Consider the following 25,744-nt stretch of genomic DNA (forward strand, 5'->3'; position numbering starts at 1 on the left):
CGTTGTAAACAAAAATAAACAAGTCATGGTGATTCACAATGAATGCTGACATGGAATCCTAGTTTTTGATGCACAGTGAATTTAGTTGTGAGTCAGCAGCAATGGAAAAAATGAGTGTGAGTATACTAAACTTTATCATGGGAGTGCCAAGGCAGCTGGAATTGTCAGGTCTCTTGATGACGTGTCGCCACTCATCCTTCCATCTATGGATGTGGGTGTTTCTAAAACTCACCTGACTGGCGTCTACAACACCCCGGCACATGTTCCCCAGTCTTTTAGGAACTGGAAGCTATTAAGATGAGTTACAAAAGTAAATCTGAAGCTACTTTTCCAAACAGGAACTATATTTCAAAACAAATTTAACATAAATTGATTATTCTAAATTGGTTTCAGGAAAAAGACTACAGCTCACCTAATTTATTTCCCATCTTTCTCATTTCTTTCCTCTTCCCTCTTTCATGAGAGGAATCAGGTGAGAATCCCCCTCCCTGTGTTCCTCCCCACCTGAAGAGTATCTCTGGCATCTCCACATAAATGAATCCCTAAATTAATAGCATCCGTTACGGTGTGGTATTTGTTAGTGGAGCTGTAAATGAAGAAACATTGCTGCAACACCAAATAGTAGCACACGTTCAATAGATTTAATATATTTACATTTGTAAAAAAACAGATGAAATATTAACAAGTGCAGAAAATACTTTTCCACCTGATGTCCACAGTGGATTTTTTTTTTTGACTCACAAAAAAATACATAGTAGTTCAATGAGTCGCCTCTCTGTTTGTTCTCTCAGTTCCTCCACTGCTTCTAGCTCTACCAACACAGAATTATACAGCAGCATTCCTTTCACCTTATTTAAGTCAACAGTGGTCTCGGATCAGGCGAGGTTGTGTACAAGCATGTCAAAACACAGACACTCTATGTACAACGTGTGGCTGTGCGGCAAGAACCCGAGGCCAAGCTACTACGGGGGGCAAGGTTTCAGACGAAATAAAATATCAACAATATAGTATTTGAACTGTAATTAGTCTTATATGAGAGATAAATGCAACAAAAACCTCATTTTGTGACAGTTTGCACACTTCAAGTATCACCTCGGAGCATCCACACTCCAGTCCAGAGTTGTACCAAGACCTTAACTGACTTTGGGCTTTTTAGGACATCAAATTGTGAAGACAAAACCATGATTTGAGTTCAAATTAAATATAGGAGGTCACTGAAGAGCTCAACAAACCCTCAGTAACAAAGGAGTGCTCAGACACACCACTGTAGACACTGGCAGGGCGGGTGAATACCTCCACCAGGTGTGTCCTGCGTCACACAATTTCCTTCCCCTCCCGTGTCAAAACGCAAATCACAAAAAAGACTGAGCCTCTCTACTGGAATGCTATAATAGAGGTGACGCCGAAACGGCTCATACTCTACTGTAATAAAAAAAAAACACATACCAACAACAAATCATTTTGCTCTACTGGACTAGTAAATATTGTGGGTGTTGACTTGGAAACGTGAAAAGTTCATGCGCTCCTTGAGAGCTGTGGATGTGGACACAAAGGCCCACAGGATGAATCCAGTTCTGCTGAGTCAACTTCCAGGCTCTGACACACAGTTCATGGCTCATAGTTCTGAGTCTGTTTTTTGTTTCAGGTCACTGGAATCCAACCCAAATTGTTCTAAGCCATTGGTCTTTGGCTTTAAGCTACGATCATGTAGTGGTGGACAGGTTGGGAGCGGAGGCCCGTATCTTCTCCTCAAGTCTCAGTGCAGAAGGCTTGTAGGCAGACTTGAACGCCACGGCCCTGAAAGATGGAGGCTTGTCCTTCAGGTCGTGCTTCGACATGGTCCGGTTGCAGTTGTTAAAGGGGTCGTCGTTGTAGTCGTCGTAGTGCACGGCAACGTTGCGGTTGCGCCTTTTGACCTTGTTTGCGCATCGCACAAAGCGCTTGGAGATGAGGTAAATGATCTCACAGATGTTGAGGATGATGCAGAGGGCCGAGGCTCCGACCATGAAGTATGTGAAGACCTTCTTTTCAGTGGGGTGGCCGATGTAGCAGTCCACCTGATTGGGGCAGGGCGACACCTCGCACTTGACCAGCCTTGGCAGGTAGAAGCTGTCGTAAACTCGGTGGAGGATGTAGAGGAAGGCCACCTCGATGCCCGTCTTGACAAAGAGGCTGGTCAGATAGGTCCACCACAAGCCGCCGTGTTTCTTCCCCGTGTTGTTGTACAGCTTGCTTTCCTCACCGAACTTGGCCTTGTGCTTTCGCTCGCGGTCGTCGCGGTAGGCCACGTGCATGACCACCATGAAGGAAGGGCAGGTGACGAAGATGAGCTGCAGGGCCCACAGGCGGATGTGGGAGATGGGGAAGAAGTGGTCGTAGCAGACGTTGGCGCAGCCGGGCTGCTTGGTGTTGCAGTCGAAGTCCTTCTGCTCGTCACCCCAAACTCGCTCCGCCGCCACCACGTACACCATCACCCTGAACACAAACACCACTGACAGCCATACCCGACCGAACGCCGTGGAGTACTTGTTCACCCCACTGAGGAGGGCTTGGAAGGTTTTCCAGTCCATGTCTCTGATTAGTCAAATATCTCTTCTGTAGAACTCTTCTCTTGATGGTGGTAGTTTATCTTCTGACCTGGAAGAACACATTTGCATTGTCTGATGAGTTTTCTGCATTTACGCTCTGAACATCAGTTTTGGGCCATCAGTAACAAAATACCTTTTACTTTTAACATCAGAAATCAATCTCCCACGGCTGACTTAATGAGAAACATCCCCTAAATCTCATTTATCAGAAGCAACCACTAAGAATCACACTGTTCTGAGTAGGCCTCAAGCCGAACTGCCCACTGAGGAAACAAGTTGGACAACGTTAAAAACACACCCATGAGTTGTGTTTCCTTTTCTAAAGCAGTATACTTGTTTAGAGATCTATATACAAACCCAGTTTAGGTACAAATACAATCAGCCTTCTACTGCGTGTCTGTTAACATGGAAATCAGGCTTCAGTCATTTGAATATGTGTGAGTCTATAAGCAAAAGACAAAAAAAAACACAGGCTTTTTACGCACGGACAGCTTGTGTTACTTGGACATATTTTCGTGGCAAGTTGGACTCTCTGACGACATGTGGCCGCTCGAAAACAATAGTCATTCTACTTCTACATACAGTTCCCCAGTCTACACTGTGATCAAATCAACCCGGACCACATTCGCTTCCAACTGGCTAAAACGCAAACCGATTTGCGCAATTCATATTAACCTTAGACGGGTGAAAAGACTTCTTAGAACTGAGTTTTCACTTACCAAAAGAATTAATCCATAATTTATTACAATAGAAACCAGTATAGATGTATATCCGGTGGATTTCTCGTCCCTCTGCGGTCGCCTTGGTCCCTTAACGCACGGATTTGGTTCCACTCGACAGGTAGAGGAGCGCAGTGTAGAGAAATGCCCCAGTGGGTGTGGTTAACGAAAGTCTTGAGTTGCGCCAGATGTTCCTCTCTCTCCCTCCCTCTCTAGTCGTCCTCACACTCCGGCGCAAGAAGGCAATTCAAATATTTATGCGGTTATTTTGATGTATTATGATGTTCATAGACGCAATCTGCGGATACTTTGAATAGGATGTGGAGGGTTGCCTGCACATGAACAATCACGTTTGGAACCAAGTTACCAAACTAAACTGTGATTTATTTAGGTTTTTTTTTTTTTTTTTTTTTTTTTTTTTTAAAGGTCACACTGTGTGAGGTCTGTGTCTGAGTCAGGGAAACAATGGACTGCCTTGTGAGAGTGAATTAAAATATAGAACAGATTTAATGTGAGTTCACGATCAATTGGAGAATTCAAAAGGCACATCAGATAAAAAGGCATACAAACCTAGGCCAAGATCTATCCAGCAGCTTAGCTTTTTTTCAGTCAGCGTTAGATGGGACAAAAAGATTTTGGAATGTTTCAGCGGCAACAGGCCTTGCTTCATTGTTGTCTTGTTCCATGCTTCCAGGAACAGACAGTCTTCCTGCCTTAACTTGTTCTGAGTACCTCATTGGTAGGTGGCGGCCACACCCTGCGTCCATTTTTTTTCTTGTTGTATACCCCCTGATTGCTTTTGTTGGAAGTTTCCAAAACTATGACAAGCAGGAGGAAGTTTTGGGCATGTTCTTAGAAGGTAGTCTGGGGGGGGGGGGGTCAGAACAAACGGAATACTTCCCCGTTCCTCTTTGACTGCTTGCTGCAGAAGTTTTGGCCACATTTCCTTGATCCTCGTTAAGTAAATGCTGTAATGTGAACTTTTGCTAATGTATCATCTAACTGTAAAAATAAGATTGCTTTTCCTTCCACCTTTTCACACTTATGGGCTACTCAGGTGACACTGTCACCATTCAAAAACGCCCAGCGCTCGCAAGCTCATCTTCTTTGTCTGTTCATGAGCTGTGGCTTTTGTCTCCTCTTAACACCTGCCCTTTGAACAAGGCTTATTTTTCTTACATCTTAATGGTAAGGTTTCTTCAGTCAGACACCCATAATGTTAAAAGGAAAAAGGAAAGCTCTCATAGCAGCGCTTTTAGATGAACTTTAAGGTGGCATTGAAGAATGTCACATTCCTGTTTGTTCAAAGTGCCAGGGCAGGGCCAGAACCTGCCCGTTCTTGCACAATGTCTGCATTCAGTCATTGTGTGTTTATAGCCTCAAGTTAAGACACGTTTATTCACAACGTTCGCACATAACAATGTCTTAATGGGCTTGGTGAGACTCCAAACAAAGCCCAGGTCTTCTGAGAAGACAAGGACAGCCCATCGAAAAAACATTTCTAAGAAAATATGAAGAAGTTACAGTTCTCTGAATCATTAGACACAAATTAAAACCTAACGTGATAATTAGGTCAGGTTGTTATTTGTTTTCCCTTCGCTGACAGAGATGTGGACTGTAAATCACACTGTTCTGGAGCCGGGCTAGAACACGAGCCCCCACAAGTGATAACGTTAGCATTTGAATGTTTTTAGGAAGAGTTTGTTTCAGATATTACGCTACTATTATCAAATAAATATTTTTTTTTAAGTTATAAAAGGTTTCTTTTGTCTAAAGCTGAGACAAAGTGACACTGAAGGCAGGTCGCTGTAGTTGGGATCTAAATGACATATAACACCCTGAAGTCTTTAACTGCCATTGTGCTTTTCAGGAAATTGTGTTGTTGGACACATCAGCTTAACATCTGTAAAATTTTGTCAGTTTGGTGGAAGAATATCATTAGATGGAAAGGGTGGCTGCCTGAAGAACTGGTCCAGGCAGTCTACTGATGACACAGCTGGTGAGAGACTCTCATAAGCCTGTGCCAGTTGCACGTCTCAACAAGATGGCCCAAGACAACAGCATCCAGACATCACTTTTCACTGTTGGCATTGTGTAACGAAGGAAATGTACCAGAACGCAGAAGGATTTGATCAGATCGTAAACATACCCCAGAAGGTCTGGGTAGGATAGGGATCGACTGAGTATTTGCACCACCACACTGTCAGGTTAAACAAACAGTATGAGGACCAGCGTACAAGGACATACAAGGCTAGCAGGTATCGCAGTACAAATTCACATAACCTAGGCTGCAGTATCAACTGGACAATCAAAGGCCACTGCTGAAAATCAAGTCTGACAAGTCCTCCTCTTCTTTTGTGTGCAAAACCTTTAGAGAGAAAGTTCGGTGTCTTTCAAGTACTGGCAGTGGTTGGCATGCTCTGATATGGTAGAAGCCGACTGTAGCACTGGTAAAGAAGCCAAGCAATGAAGCACTGTGGATGGGGTCAACAGCAAAACATAGCCATCCTCTGCACTCATCAGACTCCATTGACAGAAACATTTCAGGACACGGCAGTAGCTAGTCTACTACTGTGTCACTTTAAACAATTCAGACCTGAACAAATGTGTTAACACGGCAAGGCACACGATAACACCAACAAGGAAAGGAAGACCAGGAACTACCATGTCCTGTATGGTAAAATGACAAGAATGCAACAGCTCCAACCTGCCTGACAGCAAGGTAACCCAAGAGACTATTCTGAACGAACACATTTTTTTACATGGCTAAAATATGTTTTGATGCTGAACCCATCCACAGCAGTTCATCGCTTGGCTTCGTTGCTGGTCGGCCACCACCTACTGTAGGAGATACACTGACTATGAATGAGTACCTCATACAAAGCAGCATCAAAGAAAGTGAACCTTTAAGACCTTAATCGTTTTAGCTTGCATGCAGCTTATTTGCTGTAAAGCTGTGTTTCACAACACTGCTTCTATTTTCTGTGTTGTGTTGGCCCACGCTGTGGTTTTCCACCACTGCAGGACTGTAACGCTGCAACCAGCAATTATTGTTATTATCCTACATTATCATACACGGGACAAATATTTCATGCCCAGCATATGAAAAGGCAAACAAAGAAAAAGGGTTAGGGTTATGAATCATGCTTTTGAAACAAGACAAACCTGTAGATTTCATTGTCACATAAAACAACGTAAACAAGCGAAAATCATCCTCAAAATAGTTGCTAATGAACTTTCTCTCCTATCCCGTTAGGACATTATTTCCAGAAGTTCAGAGGTCAATCTAACTGGAAGCCCTGTTCATCGAAATCTACTTTAACAGTTCATTATGGTGGCAATGAAGTGTTAACAGTGACACCTGCACATTGTCCTGTCACTGTGTGTGGGAAGACATTTTCCTGTTTGAGTTCTGTAAACTTCACTCTTCACTGTGTGGTGGTGGTGCTGCCTAGGAAGAGGAGGAAATCTCAAAACCTGGAGAGAAAAAACTGAAACTGAAAAAAAAAATAAAAAATCTGGAATGCTAAAATGAGAGGAAATGTCTCTTTTTACTCACATAGCACCTCTGCTTTGGCATGCGTAGGAGACTGTTCTGGAATCGGCCATTCGGGGCCGAGCAAATTCCTGTGCTGGGTGGATCCCACTTTAATGCAGATGAATCAAACCAAGCAGAGAGACTCCTCCTCTGCCCTCCTCTAAGTACCAATCAACCTAAACAGTGAGGCCGCTGCTCATGGCAACCAGAGCAATTTGAAGGAAGGAAGGGAGTAATGAATCACATGGAAAAAGTGGAAGGAGAAGGAAAGTCTGAGACTTTTCAGTGTGTGGAAAGTCAACAAATCCTTTTCAGTAGGAAGGGTTGTCTGCTTATATTACTCTTTAGTACCCCTGTTCTTAGTCTATAATATGTTTATTACAATTAAAGTATCTATTCTGAACTTCACAGTTTACCCTACTGTGGTCAGACCTCTATAACTTATTTTTATTCTCAATGAAAAAGACACGTTTTCAAAAACCAAAAATAATAATCTTTAATAAAAAAAACATAGTCAACAGATACGCAGTTCCACTGCACCCCGGCGCTGTGAAACATATACATCCTGATAGTATTAACAATTCTGTTTACATAACTGTCTTTGGACTTGTTTGCTCTACATCGGCTGTAAACGAAAAGCGGTTTCAACAATGACATTAAAAGGAGACAGTAATGCGCACAATCTTTCCACGATAAATTACTAAACGTACAGTGGTCGCAAAGAGTCCACACACGAGCAGAGGCAAAAGGCTCGGTGCAGTCTGGGCTAAACATTCTGAGGTTGGCCTGGAGCAGAGGGAAAATTTTACACAGAAAACCATATGTGTTTGTGAAGCCATCTAAACCACTGGGTGACTCATATAATTGATGTCAGGGCTAAGTCTGACTCTGCTTCCAGCTCGCTTTTACTCTTTGCTGTAGAACTTCATCTGTAAAACAGCAAACCTCTGTAAATACACACAGCAAAGCACGCATTCCAGATCAATGACACATGTATGTTGTAGTCCAGTATTTCATACTGTTCGACAGCAAAGAACTAACTCCATTGGAGTTCAGTCTCTAGTAAATTTCTTTTAAAAAGTCTTTAAAGGAAGTTGCCTGTGTAGTGAGGGAGACAGCTTTCCCATGTCTTTGATTCTAGTTTCTGTATCTCAAGACATAACAACACTGTATGCAGGAGCGGGTGTTTTGGGGATTTTGTCCGTCGTCTTTAGATTGTTATGCTCCATCAGGCTGCTCCCACTGGACATGTTGTTGGTCGTGATGTGGCGAGAATGTTGGAGTGAGGAAAAACACTCACGGCAGCGTTTGCCAACCAGGTAAAGGATTTCAAAAATGGAGAGGAGGATGCAGGCCAAGCTGGTGACCACCATGAAGATGGCGAAGATCCTTTTCTCAGTAGGCCGAGCGATGAAACAGTCCACCGTGTTGGGACAGGGCTTCTCCTTGCACTTGATGAGCGAGGGGAAGTCGTAGCCCTCATAGATGTGGTACAGGAGATAGACAAAAGTGGCATCCACACCTACTTTGAAGACCAGGGTGAGGACGTAGGTCCACCACAGGCCTCCGCGCTTCTTCCCGGTGTCCTTGTAGAGACGCCGGCAGTTGTCGCCGTACTTGAGCCGGTTTTTCCGTTCTCTGTCCTCCCTGTAGGCGACGTGCATGACCACCAGCAGCGAGGGGCAGGTGACGAAGATGAGCTGCAGGGCCCAGAGCCTCACGTGGGACACGGGGAAGAAGTGGTCATAGCAGACGTTGTGGCACCCGGGCTGAGCCGTGTTGCATTTGAAGTCTTTCTGTTCGTCTCCCCATACCTTTTCCGCCGCCACCACGAACACCATCACTCTGAAGAGGAAGACAATAGAGAGCCACACTCTGCCAAAGGCTGTGGAGTACTTGTTAACTCCACTGAGGAGGCCCTGGAGGAATGCCCAGTTCATGACGAGGTTTGAGACGAGGTTTGAGACGAGCCTGCCTTCTCTTCCTGCTGGTAGAAGACAGAAAAAGCTCTTTTCAGCACGAATGGCACGGAAAAACTTCAGTTATCTACCAGCCTGACACGAGAAGATCAAATGGTAGATACAAAAAAATGTGAAAGTGAAGTGAGATGTGACTGGCTCAAAGTATAAATTCACGCGTTTACATAGCGGTTAGGCAAAAAGAAAAGAGGTCCAAAGTCTGGAACGAACACAAAACTGACAACAATCTTTAGTTTAACGCGATCACTTTCATTTATAAGCAATAACTTTTCTATGCGTCCGCACGGAGAAAGTCTGACAACACGAACTCAAATCTGCCGTTCGCTTCCCAAAAACAGCGCTAGACTTACAACTTTGTACACCCCGTGTGCAATTGCGCATTTCCAAAACACCCCAAACTATTACGATCTATGCCGATTATATTCTTTATTTATTTAGTTGAATACTTACAGTTTAAACGTCGTTGTTGTGGCTCAGAATCGGAGCCGAGTCTTGGGATGAACCTCCGCGGTGAGAATCTCAGTAGATTTCCCAACAGCGGGAGTGGAGGGGGTGGAGTTGTTCCCCTGCCATGTCTCTTCGCCACTCAACCTGCTCAGGTGTGGCCCCTCCATTCTACCTTGTGAACAACTCGTTCAGCAAAGTATGTGCATTCAATTCACGGAGACATTTTTCCAGTTTAAACCGGTTTCAGAAACGATGCAAAACGTGACAAAGCAAACCCTGAAACGGAAACGGATTTATTTATTTTTTTGCACATACTGATGGGATCGAATTATTTTGGGGTGGTCCCGTAAAACACTTCCTCTTAAACTTTTTATTTATTTATTTATTTTTGTCTAATCATAAAGAAATAGGTCAGAGTTCAGGAGAACAGCTCAAAGAACACATCACTTTTCACTTGCTTTCTTCATAAAAAAAAAAGGTTTATTGAAATATTTACATGGCAGAAGGTGTGAGCTCAAGGTAGAGACACAAAATAACACACTCTTGGTCTTAGACATACACACACTCAGAACAAGCGCACATTTTCTTTTTCCCGATCACACATATTCTCCACAGTCTGAAATGATCACTTTCTGCTTCGGCTTCCCGCTACTAGTCCCCTGAGCCTGCAGAAAGAAAACAGAATTAAATGATGAGTGTGACGAAACAGAGAGAGGAGCCACTATGACAGAGTAAAACAATAATATAGAAAAACACAAAATACACTAAACGGTTTGATCAGACGAGTTTATATTATGTTTGTATCTGAAATTAATATTCATTTTTCACTAGAGCTTAAAATATTCACATCACATCATCACATTTATTCACACAGAGTATGATTTTTGGAGTTAGACATGTGAGTTGCTTTTTTTAGTTACTGAATTACAACCCCGTAATGAGCAAATCTAACACTAAACCATTTGTTTAACTGAAAATAGAACAAACTATTTTGTTGAAAACAAACAATTCAGATGCCAGGAACGTGTTTCAGCAATGTTGGGACTGGTGTAACAGAAGACTGAAAACGATGTGTAAAAAGAGCATCCCCAAGAGGCTGAAGGTGGGTTTAACAACAATATTATTAGTCTGGAGAAATTTATGGATACGATGGACAAGGTTAAAAAAACACAATACTGAATGAGTGATCGTCTGGCCCTCTGGCAGCTCTGCCTCTTCTGAGCCCGAGCTCTTTTAAGAGGGACTGAGGAGAAGCAGAGAGCTGCCCCGTGGTCCAATGAATCAAATCTTGAAATTCCTTTTATAAATCTTGGACATTGTCCCCAAGGATACCCTGCTTGTGTTCAACACACAGTTCAAACGCTACAATTCATAGTGGTATTATGCACTTGGAACGGGCACACCTGTGACGCCGGCATTATTATGTTTTAGAGCAACGTGTGCCGACACGCATACTTCCTTCTTCTTTGCTTATGTCATCATGACAATGCCAAACCACATTTGGGCACGTATTACAATAGCACAGCCCCATATTAGTCAGGTCTGTCCCCGTCAATGGACAAGGACGACATAGGATGCTGAAAGCCTGGATCAGACATGAATGGTAAACATTAAACCTCCAAATCCACAGCAGCTTGTTACCTCAGTTCCATTCAGTGCTGGTAAACATCCTCCTCTTCCGACAAGACATTCATTATTCAGAATGAGCAAAAGACATCTGGTGTGTTGTCTTTGTACAATGACCTACAGGGTTTAATGATTTTATGAAGTCATGTTGCAGCCTCATCTCTTACCTCCATTGCTCGGAGCACGTCCATGCCCTCCACCAGCTCTCCAAACACCACGTGTTTGTTATCCAGCCAGTCTGTTTTGTCGTTGGTGATGAAGAACTGCGAGCCATTAGTGCCTGGCCCAGAGTTGGCCATGGAGAGCTGCCCTGTGTGCCCGAGAAACAAAGCATAGCCAGTTAACCAAAGGGTCCCCAAAAAAAAGAAACCTCACTCATTTCACCACAACCTCTGAGAGCTCCTGCTTACCTGGAGCCGTGTGTTTGAGGACAAAGTTTTCATCTTCAAACTTCCGGCCATAGATGGACTTGCCACCGGTGCCATTGTGGTTGGTGAAGTCGCCTCCCTGGCACATAAACTGGGGGATGATGCGGTGGAAACTGCTACCCTTGTAGCCAAAGCCCTTTTCGTGTGTGCACAAGCAACGGAAGTTCTCTATGTAAAATATATTAAAAAAAGATGTTAGTTAGTTTTAGTGGGGGTAATAATGTTGGGTGTGGATTCTCTTTACACCTAGAGAGATAAAGTCAGAGCATACCTCCATTATTTATGAAAGAAAATGCAGCATGTATAGATACAGACCTGCTGTCATGGGAACAATGTCAGCCCGAAGGAGGAAGCGCAGCCGCCCCGCTGGCTTGTTGCCGATCTTAATGTCCATGTAGACCTGAGGATTTACTCTGCCCTTTTTAGCAGGGGGCTCAGACTGCAAAAAACACAAAACACTCAGTATCTCAGCATATTAAGAGTCGAGACCCCACAACAAGGCAGGATACAAAGAAAACCAGTGCACCTCATCTACTGTATTGCTGGGCTTCTCTCCAGCCGCCGCCGCCTCGGCCTCAGCTTCCTCCATGGTCTTCCCTGAAAACTTCTTCAGCCAGTCATCATCCGACCACACTGAGGGAAAAACAGAGTTAAAGTCAGGACCATAATAGGTTTTAAATTTCAGAGGTTACACCATTTATGAGCAGTGTTTTATTAATCAATTACCTGGTCGAGAAGAACCTTCTTTGATTCTCATGGGCTTGGCGATATTGACACGGATCGTGCGACCAAAAAGTTCAGACTCATTCTAGTATTAAAAAAGGAAAACAAAAAAACATTAAAAACAAGAAGCTGATTTTGGGAACTTCTGGGTGAACTCACAAAAAATAGATTTCAGAAACAGGAATAACAGTTTAGTTACCATGTTATCAATAGCTGCTGCAGCATCCTGCAAAACACAAAAAGCATAAATAGGTTAAGAATAGAAAAATACTTACAATTGAGGGCATAATACACAGATCAGCCATAACTTTATGACCACCTGCATAATAGGCGAGTCGGTCTCCGCTTTGCCCCTAAAATACCGTAAGGTACGGAACCCACTAAACCTCTAGAAGCGTGCTGAGATATCTGAAGTTGGGAGATGAGGCCTCCATGAATCGTACTTGTTTGTCCAGCACATCCCACAGATGCTTCAGTGCATAATTTTGAAGCCAAGTCAACACCTTGAACTTGTTGTTGTGTACCTCAGACCATTCCTGAACCATCTTTGCTTTGTCCTGCTGAAAATGGACACTGCCATCAAGGAATACCGTTTCCATTAAATGCTGCACATGGTCGAGTGACAAAGTAACATCTACGTGAATAGCAGGACCCAGGGTCTACTAGCAGAACATCCCTCAAAGCATCACTCTTCCGCCGCTCCATTGTCCTCTTCCCATAGTGAATCCTGGTGTCTTACGTTGCCCAGGTAAGTGGCGGACAGGCACTCTACTATCCATGTGATATGAAAGAAAACACGATTCATCAGACCAGGCCTCCTCCTTCTACTGCTCCGTAGTCCTGTTGTGATGCTCACATGCCCACTGTAGGTGCTTTCAGCAGTGGACAGGGGTCAGCATGGACACCCAGAGTGGTGTCTGTGTCTACTCCCACTGCCCATTTTTCCTGCTTCTAACACATTGTGTTATTTACTCCACCAGTCATTGGTCATAATGCTATGGCTGATCTGTGTATGTTGAGGTTAACAACCATGTTTACTCTGAAATCCCCAACCTACTATGAATGAACTATATTCTAAATAAGACAGAATTCAAATTAAACCATTCATCCTGTCAATCGCTGATCCACATAAAAAAAAAAAGATAACGTATGGCTTTTCATCAAGCAGTTGTGTTGCAAAATGCAGATAAACTATGGACGTATGTTTTGTACTGATTATAACAGGCTGTTTTGTAGTCTATCCATTCATTGACAATGACACTTGCTGTTCTGTATCAGTGTTTCAGATCATAAACTGGACATACCTCTGCCAGCTCAAATTCAATGAATGCAAATCCTCTGTGCTTTTCTGAAAATTGAACACAAGACACAGTTTAATGTTAAAGTTACCCAACCCACAACGTTCAATGTATCTGACAACAACTGCAGCCGTTGCACACATAGCTGCAAAAGTCCTCCATCTCACCTGTCTCATAGTCCAGAGGTATCTGGATGTCTGTAACGTCTCCAAACGGAATAAAAGCTGCATGTAACACCTTCTCGTCCACCTCTTCTGCCAAGCCACCTGACAAGACACATATACAGTGATGATTGAGAGCAAACACACAAAAACGTGCTGCGTTCAAGGCACAGAAAACCCTCGGAGACTTGAGCTCTGCAAGTTACTAAGTATTTTATGCAATTTCCTTACATTTTATAATATAGTATGACTTAATGTACTCCACAGAAGAAGCCGGGGAATCTGTAAGAGGCTTAAAATTATCTTAAAGGCTTAACATGTTTAAACAGTTGCGATTTTAAGCAGACACGTACATATTTTGTACCCTAATTCTCTAAGAAGTTCGTAAATTCATCAAAATGTGTTTAATTCATAACTGGTTGTGTTTGCTCTAACTGTTTGGTAACAATGTACTAAGCACGTTCGCTAGAAATAGTCAAAGAGCATTATTTAGATGTAGTTTTTGGAAAAACGGGAGTAACTTACCGACATACAACACTCGTTTGCTAGCCGCCATATTGGATTTACCCCTTCAACTTTGACCCCAGCCGCTTCACATTGGTGGAGAGAGACTAAAGCCCGCCTCCGTGGTTTAGTGAGCTCCAGCGCCACCTGTTGGAGGAATCCCTCACTTTTAACCAGTCGTGTTTAAAAGAGCGCCCAGGCAGCTCAGTTTCTTGTTTATTCCAGTTGTATATAGCACCAAGCCTTTTACCCAGTCTTTCAAGAAATCGAAATCACTCTTTTAGGCACTAGTTTAAATAATATCACTTAAAATTCTCATGAAGTGAGATAATAAGTCATGACAGTGTAACAATGAGCAAAATCAGGACCATCAGACCGCAGCCAAATGGAACTCAGCCAGTATTCACTTTATTATTTACACAAGTGCTTATCCTACACTTGCAGTGATAAAATACCTCTTGTACATGTTGGCTGTCTGTCAGTGCCATGACTTACTGAGACACTTTAACAAAATACTGTTGCATTCATGTTATTCTTAGTGTTACTGCTTTTCCATGACAAAGTTATTTAAAATATTCAACCTTTTCTCCATACCCCGGGGAACCTTTACCTTGCAGCGAATATAGCCTAATGCTATCAGCAGCTTCTTAATCATCATCGTTGTTGACAGCGGATTTGTGTTTTCGCTGCTTTGTTTGTCCCTTTGTCTGCACTCGGTTTGACCTTTAGGAACTTGACGAGAACCCTAAATCTCCGTTTTCCAACTAAACCCACACCTTTCTCTCCTTTGTGCAAACATGCCAACGGCAATATTCCTACCGTTGGCCTTTGAGCTAGCTGTCAGAGAAATAATTGCATGCACGGATGAAATACATCACTCAAAGTCAAACACGAGGCCGAGGGATCACGTTTCTGTAGCAGATTTCATAGCGATAGACCCAGGCTACAACACACCTTAGACACTACAACAGTGAATGACGAAACATTTCAACACCTGACTTTAAAAAGTTTGATTAAAAAACAGAAACAAAAATTTATTTTTTATTATAACACAAAGTTAGAAACAATTTGCCATTTGCCATTTTAGAAATTTACTATCATAACACTGTAAACTGTCAGAACTTGTAATCATGAGAGTGATTTTTCACCACACCATACAAGGAAAATTGATAATGATGGATAATTTGGCACAATGATCTTTCCCTCTACATAAGGCTTTAGCCCCCACATAAGGCTATGAAATGTTTTCTCTTCTCATGTTGCTTGTATCAACCTACAGACCAAGCTAAATTCTGCCATTTCAGACAAATAAAACATCTAATAATGAGCTTTACATACGTTGGTGCTACTCGTGCAAGTATCCTGTCAACTCTTTCAGAATCTTGCTTCTGCTTTTTCTCTTAAACTACTGTGAGTCAGACACACACACACGCCATTGGGTTAGAATAAGTTAATAACAATTAAATGCCAACGACTGGTAACCTTGATATATCATCCCTTTATTGAGAATACCACACACCCATGATAACATGATAGGATGAAGGAGTCCATCTTTGCAAATCAAACATAAAGCTTTCAAGCAAAGTTTCAATTAAGAGCGAGGCTCATTTTCCTCGTAGAAAACCGTTTCTCTTCTTTGCCACGAGATCGTTCAAAATTCATCTGCATTATTGCTTTTGGTATTCAGTTTAAAACTATTACAGAACTAACAAAAATTATGAACTGTAATATTTTATATATTTTTTCAAAATATTCAAGTATGTTTTAAAATTCCATTTTCTATTTTTTTTCCTGATTTTTATTTTTGCATATTTTTGCATATTTGTTCAGAGGACTCTGGAGTTTGGAGCCAGTGTAGTGTGTCTCTCCCCATCTCTGCGCTCTGAAACAACACAGTGACTTTGCATTAGGATCACAAAATGTAAATCGGAAAAAGAAGCATGGATACGAATAGCTTGAGTGATTAAATGTCGTCATACCATGGCAATTCATCACGCAGTCTTCAGGATGTGGCAGCAGCAGCAGCAGCAGTAGTAGTTATGCCGCCCACTTTCTGGGTGGCGTCTTTCTTTGCTTGGTGGGCTTGTAGCACCGCAACAGCTTCTTCTACCTGTACAAACAACATCCAGCATGAGCAGAGACACAGTGTAGCATGTGAATGATGGACATTTCAGTGTGCCACCAGGGTAAAGAATGAGGTGGTGAAGTACCTTTGAACGCAGAGATTCATGAGACTCCAGCATATGTAGTAATTCAGAGTTATCAATCTCCAGCAGCATGCCAGTGATCTTTCCTGCCAGGTTGGCATGCATGGCCTGAATCAGTGGGAACAGACGCTCCCCTATGTAAAAACAAAAAAGTGAGGGACAATAAATCAACCTAATGACAAGAAAAGAAGCATTACAGTTTAGTCACTGTGAAATGAGAGTCTTACCTAACATCTGTTTCTGCTCCTGGGGGGGTGCAGCAGCCAGCATGGAGGCAGTGAGAGGCTCCTGGCCCTGAACGTGCACAGCCGGCTGAGCCTGAAATTGGCAGATAAAGGTGAAAGCAAGGAAAAGTATTCATAGATTTGGGTGCTTAACATGGCAGGAAGATGATGTGGTACCTGCTGCAAGGCAATAGGCTGCACCACCTGGGGGTTGGGGTTACGGACGCCAGTGGCGTATTTGTAGGGAGGCATGGCCCTGGGGCCAGGGACTCCCATTGAGGGGCGAGGAGCCATGGACTGACCAGAAGCTAGCAACAAAGAGAAAACATTCAGCAGAATTAATAACATCCCAAAGCCACTCAGGGAGCTGATTATGTTCATTGTTACCGTGAACGCACCTCGTGGGCCCTGTGAGTTGCTGCCAGGAGCCATGTGTCTCAGGTTGCCACGGGGGCCTGGCTGACGCAGTGAGCTGGGCATTCCTTGGAAACCACCTGGGAGAGACAAAAATTAATAACTTCAATTGATTCAATAGGTTAAATTTCAGCCTAATTCTAATGTTTATTATGTTAAAGACAGATGCATCATGTGCCACTGGCTCACCTTGGCCTCTACCTCCTTGTTGCTGCCATCTGGGGTTGGGTCGCATTTGGGCCAGCTGATTGGGTGCATAGTACGTAGTCCTGTTCTGAGCCTAGCGGGTACGAGAAAGCAAAATGTATCATCAAATGACAACCAAAAAAATTACACAATTCAGTAGTCTGCAAAACTTCTCACTACCTTAACCCGTTTTAAACCCGCCTTAAAGGATGTTTTTTAGGCAACAATGTAAACAACTTCTAAACAGAACAGTGACTTATTATCCCATAAGTTCACAAAGTTGCTAACAAAACAGTTGTGTATTATCTACAAATCCAGGACACACCACTCAATATTAACATTCATTTCAGGTCATATCCACCTGATGAATGTAAGCCCAATTTCCTTTTAGCTCATTTTTGGTCTCTCTTTGGTCTTTAGCTGCAAAATGGTTCACTAAGTTCCAAAATGTTGCAGGCTGCAATTTAGATGCTCAGCTGCTAGTACATGTAAAACACTTCCCTGTGACAACAAAAGAAAGTAGTAAGTCTAAACTAAATCAATTAGCTAATACTCAAAAAAAATGAAGTGAACTGTAGATTGGGTTTGTCACTACAAATGGTTCCTTAAATATTATAGTAGTTATGCAGTCTGTTATAGAAAATATTAATAAGATCCTCTTAAAAATTCATTTTTGAACGTGATTCTCACACCTGCGGCACAGCGGGCATGAAGTAGCCACTGGTGGGCTGGAACTGATTAATGATGGCATTGGCTGGCATGGCCCTCATGCCAGCTATACGCTGCATGTACTGGTTGGTAAGGTGGGCTTTGCGCTCCTCTTTGCGCTGAGCAAGGGCGACGTAAAGAGGTTTGGAGCCAACGATACGTCCGTTCATCTCAGTCACAGCCTTGGTGGCCTCTTCGGGGGAGGAGAAACAGACAAAGCCAAAGCCCTTGGAGCGTCCCTCCTCCAGCATCACCTAAAATATAGAAAAATAGATAAAATATTGGCTGTATCTGGGTAAGTTCAACAACAAACTGTGTTGTGATGCCTCTTATTTAGCCATTAACCGGATGTCTCTTACTTTAGCACTTGTGATGGACCCGAATGGAGAGAACTCCTTACGCAGCTTCTCGTCGTCTATGGTGTCATCCAGGTTCTTAATGTAAAGATTAACTCCCTGAAACAAAAGACAAACTTTAATAACAAATACCAACTTCTTCAATAAACTTCAGTTAAAATATATGATTGCTCAGGTCAATTTTAAAGAGGACCAATTTTAGCAGACCTGATAACGACTGATTCTCTCTTGTTTGAGCAGCTCAAATTTCCTCTTCAGCTCCGCCTGCCGCTCCATTTTCTTCTGAGCTCTCCCCACAAACACGGTCTTTCCATTGAGTTCAGTCCCGTTCATGTCTTCTACGGCCTGAGGATGAAGCCAAATATATTAGAGAAAACTTCTAGCACTTCAAAGTGCAGGTGGTGCTTTTCCACAAGTCTAAAGTACCTTGTTGGCGTCCTCATGCTTCTCATAGCTAACAAATCCAAAACCTCTGGATTTGCCGGTGGGGTCTGTCATCACCTTTACACTCAGTGTTTTACCTGCAAAGAAACAAAGGTGGATGTTAGATAACAGATCTTGACAGCATCAGGGTTTGGAGTAACAGATATGAACCTCAATTTACCGTATTTGTCAAAAAGCTCCTTCAGCCGGTCGTCATCCATATCATCCCCAAAGTTTTTGATGTAGACATTGGTAAATTCCTTGGCTTTGGCGCCGAGTTCAGCCTCCCGCTCCTTGCGAGATTTGAAACGGCCCACGAACCTGAAGATCAAGGGGGAGCGGCGAAACACACTCTTTAAAACAGTCTTGGCAAAGCTGAGAAAGCAAACCAGGCTCCATCTTTTTGACTTCCTTTTCCCGATCTTAAAACACGGGTTGTCCGGTTTCCGAATAAAGACGGAAACAAAAACTGAGCTCGCAAGCACAAATAAAACAAAGACAACATCCACAAGACGAATTCACAGCTACACTTCAACATGTGACTCATCATTCCTGGGGTAAACAATGAAAAACCACCAAAATGCTGTTAATATCACCAGCGGCAAGCAGATATGTCGGCATGCTAGACAGCACTGTTACAACCAACTTAAATCTTGATCCAGAACTTGATGAGGAGGTGGATGGAGAGGGATGGAGGAACAGAGTCTCACAGTACAAAGGAAAGCTGAGGAGGACCAAATGATCTTATATACCTTGCTACGATGACCTCTCCCCTTCCGCCATCCAGTATTGTATTCCTGCATTCGATCCATCACTAAAACACACAAGCGTGGTCATACACACACACACACACAAACACTCTAAGATGGGTGACCAGCAAGTGGGCTAATGAGGCAACAGAAAATGCATCTGGTAGGGAGGAGAAGTAAGAGGTTTTAGTCTGTTATCTCTTAGTTTAGAGTCTTCTGACTGGCGGTAGTAAGAGATGAGCTTATTAGTCATATTATTCACACACAAACTCACCAATTGAAAAAAAAGACACAATAAGTCAGTTCACTCAACACAAAAAAAAATCAGGCAAGTTTATACAATTGACACAAAATACATCACATGACCCACCCTCGAATATATCAGTCCATATATAATGTACCGTCTACATTTGGACATCTTAGTGTCAAAAACTGTTTAAAGTTCAGGAGAAAACCTCAGAAGTATTCCACAAATGCTAACAACAACACCCCATTGTCCCCAGTTCCAAGATGGTCAGACACTCACACCTTGCGGTCATTCAGGAGCATGCCGTTCATCTTCTCAATGGCGCGATCAGCTGCATCCTGGGTTTCGAAATGGACGAAGGCGTAACCCTTGGAGCCGTTTTCATCACACACCACCTGCGGGAGAGGTAGACATGAGAGTGAATGTGCTTATCGATACAGGCATTTTCTGCGATTTAAAGCAAAGGTTTGGGGAATACGCTCATTTTATTTCTTCTGAAAGTGGGATGTGATGATAGATGCCATCTAGGCGAAGCTAAAACCTGCAGCTACACCGATCAGCCACAACATTAAAACCACTGACAGGAGAAGTGAATAACATTGACCATCTTGTGATAACACAATGTTCTGCTGGGAAGCTTTTGGACCTGGCATTCATGTGGATGTTACTTAGACATGTACCACCCACCTAGACCAGACCAGGCACCCCCACCCCATAGCAATGACACTCCTTGATGGCAGCAGCCACCCCCAGCAGGACGCAGCCTGACACAGATGCACAGTCACATAAATACGGTTCAGGAACAACTAAAAAAAAACATGAAAAACAGCACAAGGTGTTGACCTGGCCTCCAAATTCACTAGATGCAAAACTGATCAAGCATCTGTGTGATGATCCACAGAGGCCCATCAACCCATAGGACCCAAAGGCCCCCACTAACAACATTCTGTTGCCAGGCACCACAGGACACCCTCAGAAGGCCCATGTCCATTCTCTGATGAGTCACAACTGTTTTGGAGGCACAAGGGAGACCTACACAATATTAGGAAGGTGGTCATAATGTTATGCCTGATCACTGTATTTTCTCTAGTTTGGCATAAAGAGTGGAAATGCCAGGACAGAGCTAACCCGCATTTAACTGTCCTGAAAACAAAACATACATTTTGTAATTTTACAAGGCGTATATTACCCACTGAAAAACACAACAAGACAGATTGATATTTTGCACTTAAGATTTAATTTGTCATTTTCACTTCAGTTAAACAAAATGTTATCTTTGGCTGGCCATTCATACTTTTTATGCTAAGCAAATCTAATTGGTCACTGACTTCAAATTCATTACAATTTGCAGAGTGCCATCACTCTCATCATCTAACATTTGGCAAGAAAGTCAATAAATGTATTCCCCCAAACGTGGAAGTATTGCTTTAGGCAGCATTTGTGATGATAAATGCCTTTTTCATCTGCTTTTGTCATTTTGTACATTTTGCAATTCCCAAAACAGTCAGCCTTCCTTTCTATACTTAGAACCTACTACAGAGTGTAAGACTAATGGCAATGTTCATGCCTATGTGTTCTTGTTAATCAAATCAAAAAGTTGAGATTACTTGTGTTAAATTTGACTCCTTTTTGTTTTAAAGAGTAAGCTGCACTGTGACTAGCTTTTTATTGAAACTATGATGAAAGATGACATTCTGTATATTACGTCCGTCATGTATGTACTTAAAACTAAAAAGTACACATGTAAAAGTTTCAAGCATTCATATTTGTGAATACCTTGCAGGAGAGGATGTTTCCAAAGGCAGAGAAGGTGTCATACAGGGCCTTGTTGTCAATGGATTTGTCGAGGTTCTTGATAAACACGTTGCCCACTCCCGACTTCCTGAGGGAGGGGTCTCTCTGGGACCACATGATCCTGATTGGCTTGCCTTTCACCACGTCAAAGTTCATGGTGTCCAGGGCTCTCTCGGCTGGAGGGAGGAGGGACAGAGAGGCGCAGGGAAAGGTCACAGATGGTTGTATACATGGAGCCTTAAGGCCGAAAAACATACCAGTCCCTCGTGTGTACACGCTGCATGTGTTGTAGATTTCTATTCTGCCAATAACACAGTGAAACAGTGATTACGATACAACCGAACACTTTAGCCACTACATTAATCACTGAAGAGAGAAACAGCATGAAGCTGCGTTTATTAAAACAGTTTGTCATTCTGTGCAGTGTGTGTCACAATCCCTGTTCCAAGGCTATTAATGAGCCACATGCAACACGGTTAAGATACTGCAGTAGACCATGTGGCTGATGAGCCGCCTACGAGCAGCTGGGACAAGAGTAGGGGGCAGCTGCGGCGGGCCAGGTGGGAACACATGTCTCCGTCTTCTGACTAACCACATGCTGCTGGGCCATCCTAGGCCAGCAGCAGTACAACAGACATATGCATTATCGGAATATGGACTCGAGTGATAGACTTAAGGAGTAACAAATTAGCATTTAACTCAGCACGTGATCAGATTATTCTGCCCTCTGCCGGCCCGGTTAAATCAGTTTATTCCCATTTCCTCTTCGCCTATTGCTTTAATTCTCACGTCATTGTGGGCACACGTGCCAAACATCCTTTTGTTCAGTCACTCCACAGTACACCGGCACACACACACAGGCCAGGCTTTCCAGCTAAAAGTGTCTGGTAAACAAAACGGAGCTGCCTTGCGTCTGCTGGCATCAGCAGTTTGGCTTGCAATTGTACTTCACAACCCGTGTGCTCAGAGAAGGTGTGCAATCGCTGTCAAATATGTGGACTTCTGGAAGGTTCAGAGAGGGGATCATCATCTTAAAAAGGCCAAAGAGATCTCTGTAATACCCGCTGATCACCCACGTGTTAATGATGCCATGTAGAATATAAACAATGAAATGGTTTTAGAAAATGTCAAAATTTCTATTATTGTTATCCACTTATCAGCTTTGTATTATGAAGCAGGCACATTTTGGGCTGCTCAAACCGGAGTTCTATATTTAGAGAGGGGTCCTGAGAGGTATGTGCTGGCATGGAGTGTGAGTACAGCATTCTCTACCATTGATGGGGAAGAGACACATTTAACAAGAATGCTCAGATGAGCAACACCAGGTCTCCTGAGTGTACGACAGCAAGGTGAAGAAATCCAACAGAGCGGCTAACAATCACTGCCTTGACTCATAGGAAATCCTGTGCACAAACCATACAAGTCTGCTTTGTTATAGGTTATATCATTTGAATTGTTCAGAAAGGAGGCTACTGGCCCACAGACACGTGTGCGACTCCATTTAATCACGCAGCAGACCACAGCCCCCACCCCCCCGTGTCTACGCCTCAAAAACAAATGGTGTTTTCTCACTTGTAGCTCTTCTCACACTTATGAGTCAACGATCCTAACTTCCTATAAGTGCTCCGGTTGTAACCTATCATTGCTTCAACTTTTGGTAACAAGTCGTGCAAAGATAAGTTGTGACAGGTGTTTTCGTTGATACGGCTGCTGGTGGTGGGGGGGGTGTTCACACAATGTAAACAGTGTCACCAGGCCTCCAAAGAAAACCACAACACCTGCTACTTTTGCTCAAAGATTTGATAGTACTCAGTGTAAACGGAGATGCCTGACAACAAAGACACGTAATAGCACTGCTCACACACTTTGAGACATTTCACTTTTGAGCATCATAAGAGACTGACAACTGGAAAAGCAGCTGAGGTGATCGGGATGTTGCATACAAACCAACTTAATCCCAACTCAAACTGGGATTAAATCCAAACAGAAGAAATTCTGTAATATTACCAATCTACCGCACTATACACATCTACGGTACAGTGATCAGGTGCTGAAGGGGCTCATCTTTTGTGATTATGGCAGCAGAAGGTAATAGGAATTAGTTTCATTGTCCCTTTAAATAGGAGCAGAAATGGGTCATTTAGGTTTAATAAGAGCGATGCTGAAAGGAGCTTCTGTTAGAAGATCCAGTGCAATAACTGGTGAAAATCAAATTATCTCTGTGCCAACTTTTAAAAAACAAATCAAACTCCACATGTGCTGTGGGCTCTAACTAAAGTAGAGATATATTATCATAAGAACTGGGACATGCGTATATAGGTCAAATGACTGCTCCAAACAGTATGAAATAATCATGGGACAATCATGACAGTTGTTCAGACTGCAAAAAAAACATGTCATCAATCATAATTCTTCGCATTATTTAGTCAGTTTTGGGACTGACATTGAAAACACATGGTGACATTGTTAACATTTACGGTATCTGCACATTCTGCAAGCCAACATGCACGCTCAGTGAGCATTATTTCTGGTTTCTTACCGTCAGCTGGCTGAGAGAAGTTCACGTAAGCGTATCCAAGCGACCGCCGGGTGATCATGTCCCGGCATACCCGAATGGAGAGCACCGGTCCGGCTGGGCTGAATTTCTCGTACAGCATAGCCTCCGTGATGTCGGGGTGCAGGTCGCCAACGTAGAGAGAAGCCATCGGATAACTCCCCGTCGCTGTGTTCATATCTCGGACTACACAGAATAAATAAAATCGGAGCTTCCCTCAGAAGAAAAGAGCCAGAAAAAAAATGCCGATATTATCCTCGTCCGAACTGCGCTTCAGATCTCAAAAAAGACACGCTCAATATACAGCTGGATCCCTGATCTCCGATCCAGCTTGTTGAAAAAAAAAATGTAAAAAATAAACCAAAAAAAACAAAAATTAAAGTCACGCTTAAGATCGATGCCTCGTGAAATATTCCTCCTTTAACGACGCAAACTTCGGGTTAAGCCCGAGGCCTTCTCCTGTTTGTTTATTTATTGATTTTTTAAATTAATATTTTGCTATTTTTTTAAAACGTTTCTTTTTCTTTAAGTATTGCCGTGCTCGTTTTTATTTAGATTTTGTTGATTTTATATTTTTTATTTTATTTTTATTTTAAGTTTTTCAAGAACAGTGAGTTAGACACTCACGGTTGTTTTGTGGCCGGGGGGAAAGAGACTGCGTGGGGGAAGCATGGGGACTTTATAGGAGAGAGTCGGTGCGGAGGAAATAGTGGCAGGGTCAAACTTGGGATAGAAAAAAAAAAAAAAAAAAAAAAACCTAGTGGAGCATGCGGCGTAAAAGGGAGAGAGCACGCTGCTGGTGTCCCAACTACAGAGCTCAGCTCCCCACAGCGACATCTGGGAGGGAATACAGTTGGTTTTCAATGAGGCATTAAGTGGAGAGGCATTATGCTTAAAAAAAAAAATACAATTATTTATATATATATATATATATATATAAATAATTGTATTTTGACTGGCCAAAAAAAAAAAAGTCACCACCTAGATTTAACTAAGCAAATAGGTACGAGCCTCCTATTGGATAATTACTACATGGGTGATTATCTTTCAGCTGGCAACAAGTTATTTAACCCAAACTGATGGAATGAGCTGCTTCTCATTTCTTAAACGACCATGTTGAAAGACACATCCTATGGTCGTGGAAAAGATGTTAGTCTGTTTGAGAAGGGTCAAATCATTGGCATGCATCAAGCAGAGAAAACATCTAAGGAGATTGTAGAAACTACTAAAATAGGGTTAAGAAGGGAACTCGATGGATTGGGACTGAACAGCTGTGTAGCCTTAAGAAAACCACTAATCAGTGAGGCTACCCGGAAAATAAAGGCTTCAATTTGCTAGGGAGCATAAAGATTGGACTCTGGAGCAATGGAAGAAGGTCATGTGGTCTGATGAGTCCAGATTTATCCTGTTCCAGAGTGATGGGGGCATCAGGGTAAGAAGAGAGGCAGATGAAGTGATGCACCCATCATGCCTAGTGCCTACTGTACAAGCCTGTGGGGGCAGTGCTATGATCTGGGGTTGCAGCAGTTGCTCAGGTCTAGGTTCAGCAACATTATGTGCCCACAGAATGAGGTCAGCTGACTACCTGAATATACTGAATGACCAGGTTATTCCATCAATGGACGTTTTCTTCCCTGATGGCACGGGCATATTCCAAGATGACAATGCCAGGATCCATGGGGCTCAAATTGTGAAAGAATGGTTCAGGGAGCATGACACATCATTTTCACACATGGATTGGCCACCACAGAGTCCAGACCTTAACCCCATTGAGAATCTTTGGGATGTGCTGGAGAAGGCTTTGCCCAGTGGTCAGACTCTCCCATCATCAATACAAGATCTTGGCAAAAAAATGAATTCAACACTTGATG

General features: G+C 42.9%; 4 protein-coding genes across 5 annotated transcripts; all 4 read right to left on the reverse strand.

Moving 5' to 3' along the window:
- Positions 1-619: 619 nt before the first annotated feature.
- gjb3 (gap junction protein beta 3) lies at positions 620-4,012 on the reverse strand. The gene is made up of 2 exons (XM_084569692.1): positions 3,308-4,012; positions 620-2,637 (listed from the first exon to the last, which is right to left on the reverse strand). The coding sequence occupies exon 2, from the start codon at positions 2,568-2,570 to the stop codon at positions 1,704-1,706; it is 867 nt and encodes a 288-aa protein (XP_084425818.1). The 5' UTR covers positions 2,571-2,637; positions 3,308-4,012; the 3' UTR covers positions 620-1,703.
- Positions 4,013-7,315: 3,303 nt separating this feature from the next.
- Positions 7,316-9,539, reverse strand: gjb10 (gap junction protein beta 10). 2 transcript variants are annotated; one of them, XM_084569694.1, is made up of 2 exons: positions 9,275-9,539; positions 7,316-8,829 (listed from the first exon to the last, which is right to left on the reverse strand). In XM_084569694.1, the coding sequence occupies exon 2, from the start codon at positions 8,783-8,785 to the stop codon at positions 7,997-7,999; it is 789 nt and encodes a 262-aa protein (XP_084425820.1). In that variant the 5' UTR covers positions 8,786-8,829; positions 9,275-9,539; the 3' UTR covers positions 7,316-7,996. The 2 variants fall into 2 exon arrangements, with proteins under 2 accessions (XP_084425820.1, XP_084425819.1); XM_084569693.1 differs by having other exon boundaries at positions 7,316-8,832; positions 9,275-9,536.
- A 150-nt stretch (positions 9,540-9,689) lies between these two features.
- Positions 9,690-14,231, reverse strand: ppie (peptidylprolyl isomerase E (cyclophilin E)). Its single transcript, XM_084569691.1, has 10 exons — positions 14,033-14,231; positions 13,514-13,612; positions 13,353-13,396; positions 12,248-12,274; positions 12,052-12,133; positions 11,852-11,958; positions 11,641-11,764; positions 11,308-11,493; positions 11,065-11,207; positions 9,690-9,936 (listed from the first exon to the last, which is right to left on the reverse strand). Exons 1-10 carry the CDS (start codon positions 14,061-14,063, stop codon positions 9,868-9,870), a joined length of 912 nt encoding a protein of 303 aa, XP_084425817.1. The 5' UTR covers positions 14,064-14,231; the 3' UTR covers positions 9,690-9,867.
- A 1,304-nt stretch (positions 14,232-15,535) lies between these two features.
- pabpc4 (poly(A) binding protein, cytoplasmic 4 (inducible form)) lies at positions 15,536-24,283 on the reverse strand. Its single transcript, XM_084569675.1, has 15 exons — positions 23,859-24,283; positions 21,302-21,495; positions 19,805-19,920; positions 18,711-18,850; positions 18,533-18,627; positions 18,314-18,451; positions 18,110-18,205; positions 17,735-18,004; positions 17,046-17,136; positions 16,841-16,936; positions 16,620-16,750; positions 16,446-16,536; positions 16,222-16,352; positions 15,991-16,121; positions 15,536-15,893 (listed from the first exon to the last, which is right to left on the reverse strand). The coding sequence occupies exons 1-14, from the start codon at positions 24,049-24,051 to the stop codon at positions 16,014-16,016; spliced, it is 1,890 nt and encodes a 629-aa protein (XP_084425801.1). The 5' UTR covers positions 24,052-24,283; the 3' UTR covers positions 15,536-15,893; positions 15,991-16,013.
- Between the last annotated feature and the right edge of the window lie 1,461 nt (positions 24,284-25,744).

Source organism: Chelon labrosus (genome assembly GCF_963514085.1).
Source record: "Chelon labrosus genome assembly, chromosome: 20".
Lineage (NCBI taxonomy): Eukaryota > Metazoa > Chordata > Actinopteri > Mugiliformes > Mugilidae > Chelon > Chelon labrosus.

Excerpts from the sequence above, each read along its gene's own strand:
- gjb3 (XM_084569692.1), bottom strand. The coding sequence starts at position 2,570 with ATGGACTGGAAAACCTTCCAAGCCCTCCTCAGTGGGGTGAACAAGTAC.
- gjb10 (XM_084569694.1), bottom strand. The coding sequence starts at position 8,785 with ATGAACTGGGCATTCCTCCAGGGCCTCCTCAGTGGAGTTAACAAGTAC.
- ppie (XM_084569691.1), bottom strand. The coding sequence starts at position 14,063 with ATGGCGGCTAGCAAACGAGTGTTGTATGTCG. Across the intron at positions 12,275-13,352 it reads TTGAATTTGAGCTGGCAGAG|GATGCTGCAGCAGCTATTGA; the intron begins GTATGTCCAGTT and ends TGTGTTTTGCAG. Across the intron at positions 11,494-11,640 it reads CATTGTTCCCATGACAGCAG|AGAACTTCCGTTGCTTGTGC; the intron begins GTCTGTATCTAT and ends TATTTTACATAG.
- pabpc4 (XM_084569675.1), bottom strand. The coding sequence starts at position 24,051 with ATGAACACAGCGACGGGGAGTTATCCGATGGCTTCTCTCTACGTTGGC. Across the intron at positions 16,751-16,840 it reads CAACTCACAGGGCCCACGAG|CTTCTGGTCAGTCCATGGCT; the intron begins GTGCGTTCACGG and ends CTTTGTTGCTAG. Across the intron at positions 16,122-16,221 it reads ATGAATCTCTGCGTTCAAAG|GTAGAAGAAGCTGTTGCGGT; the intron begins GTACTTCACCAC and ends TTGTTTGTACAG.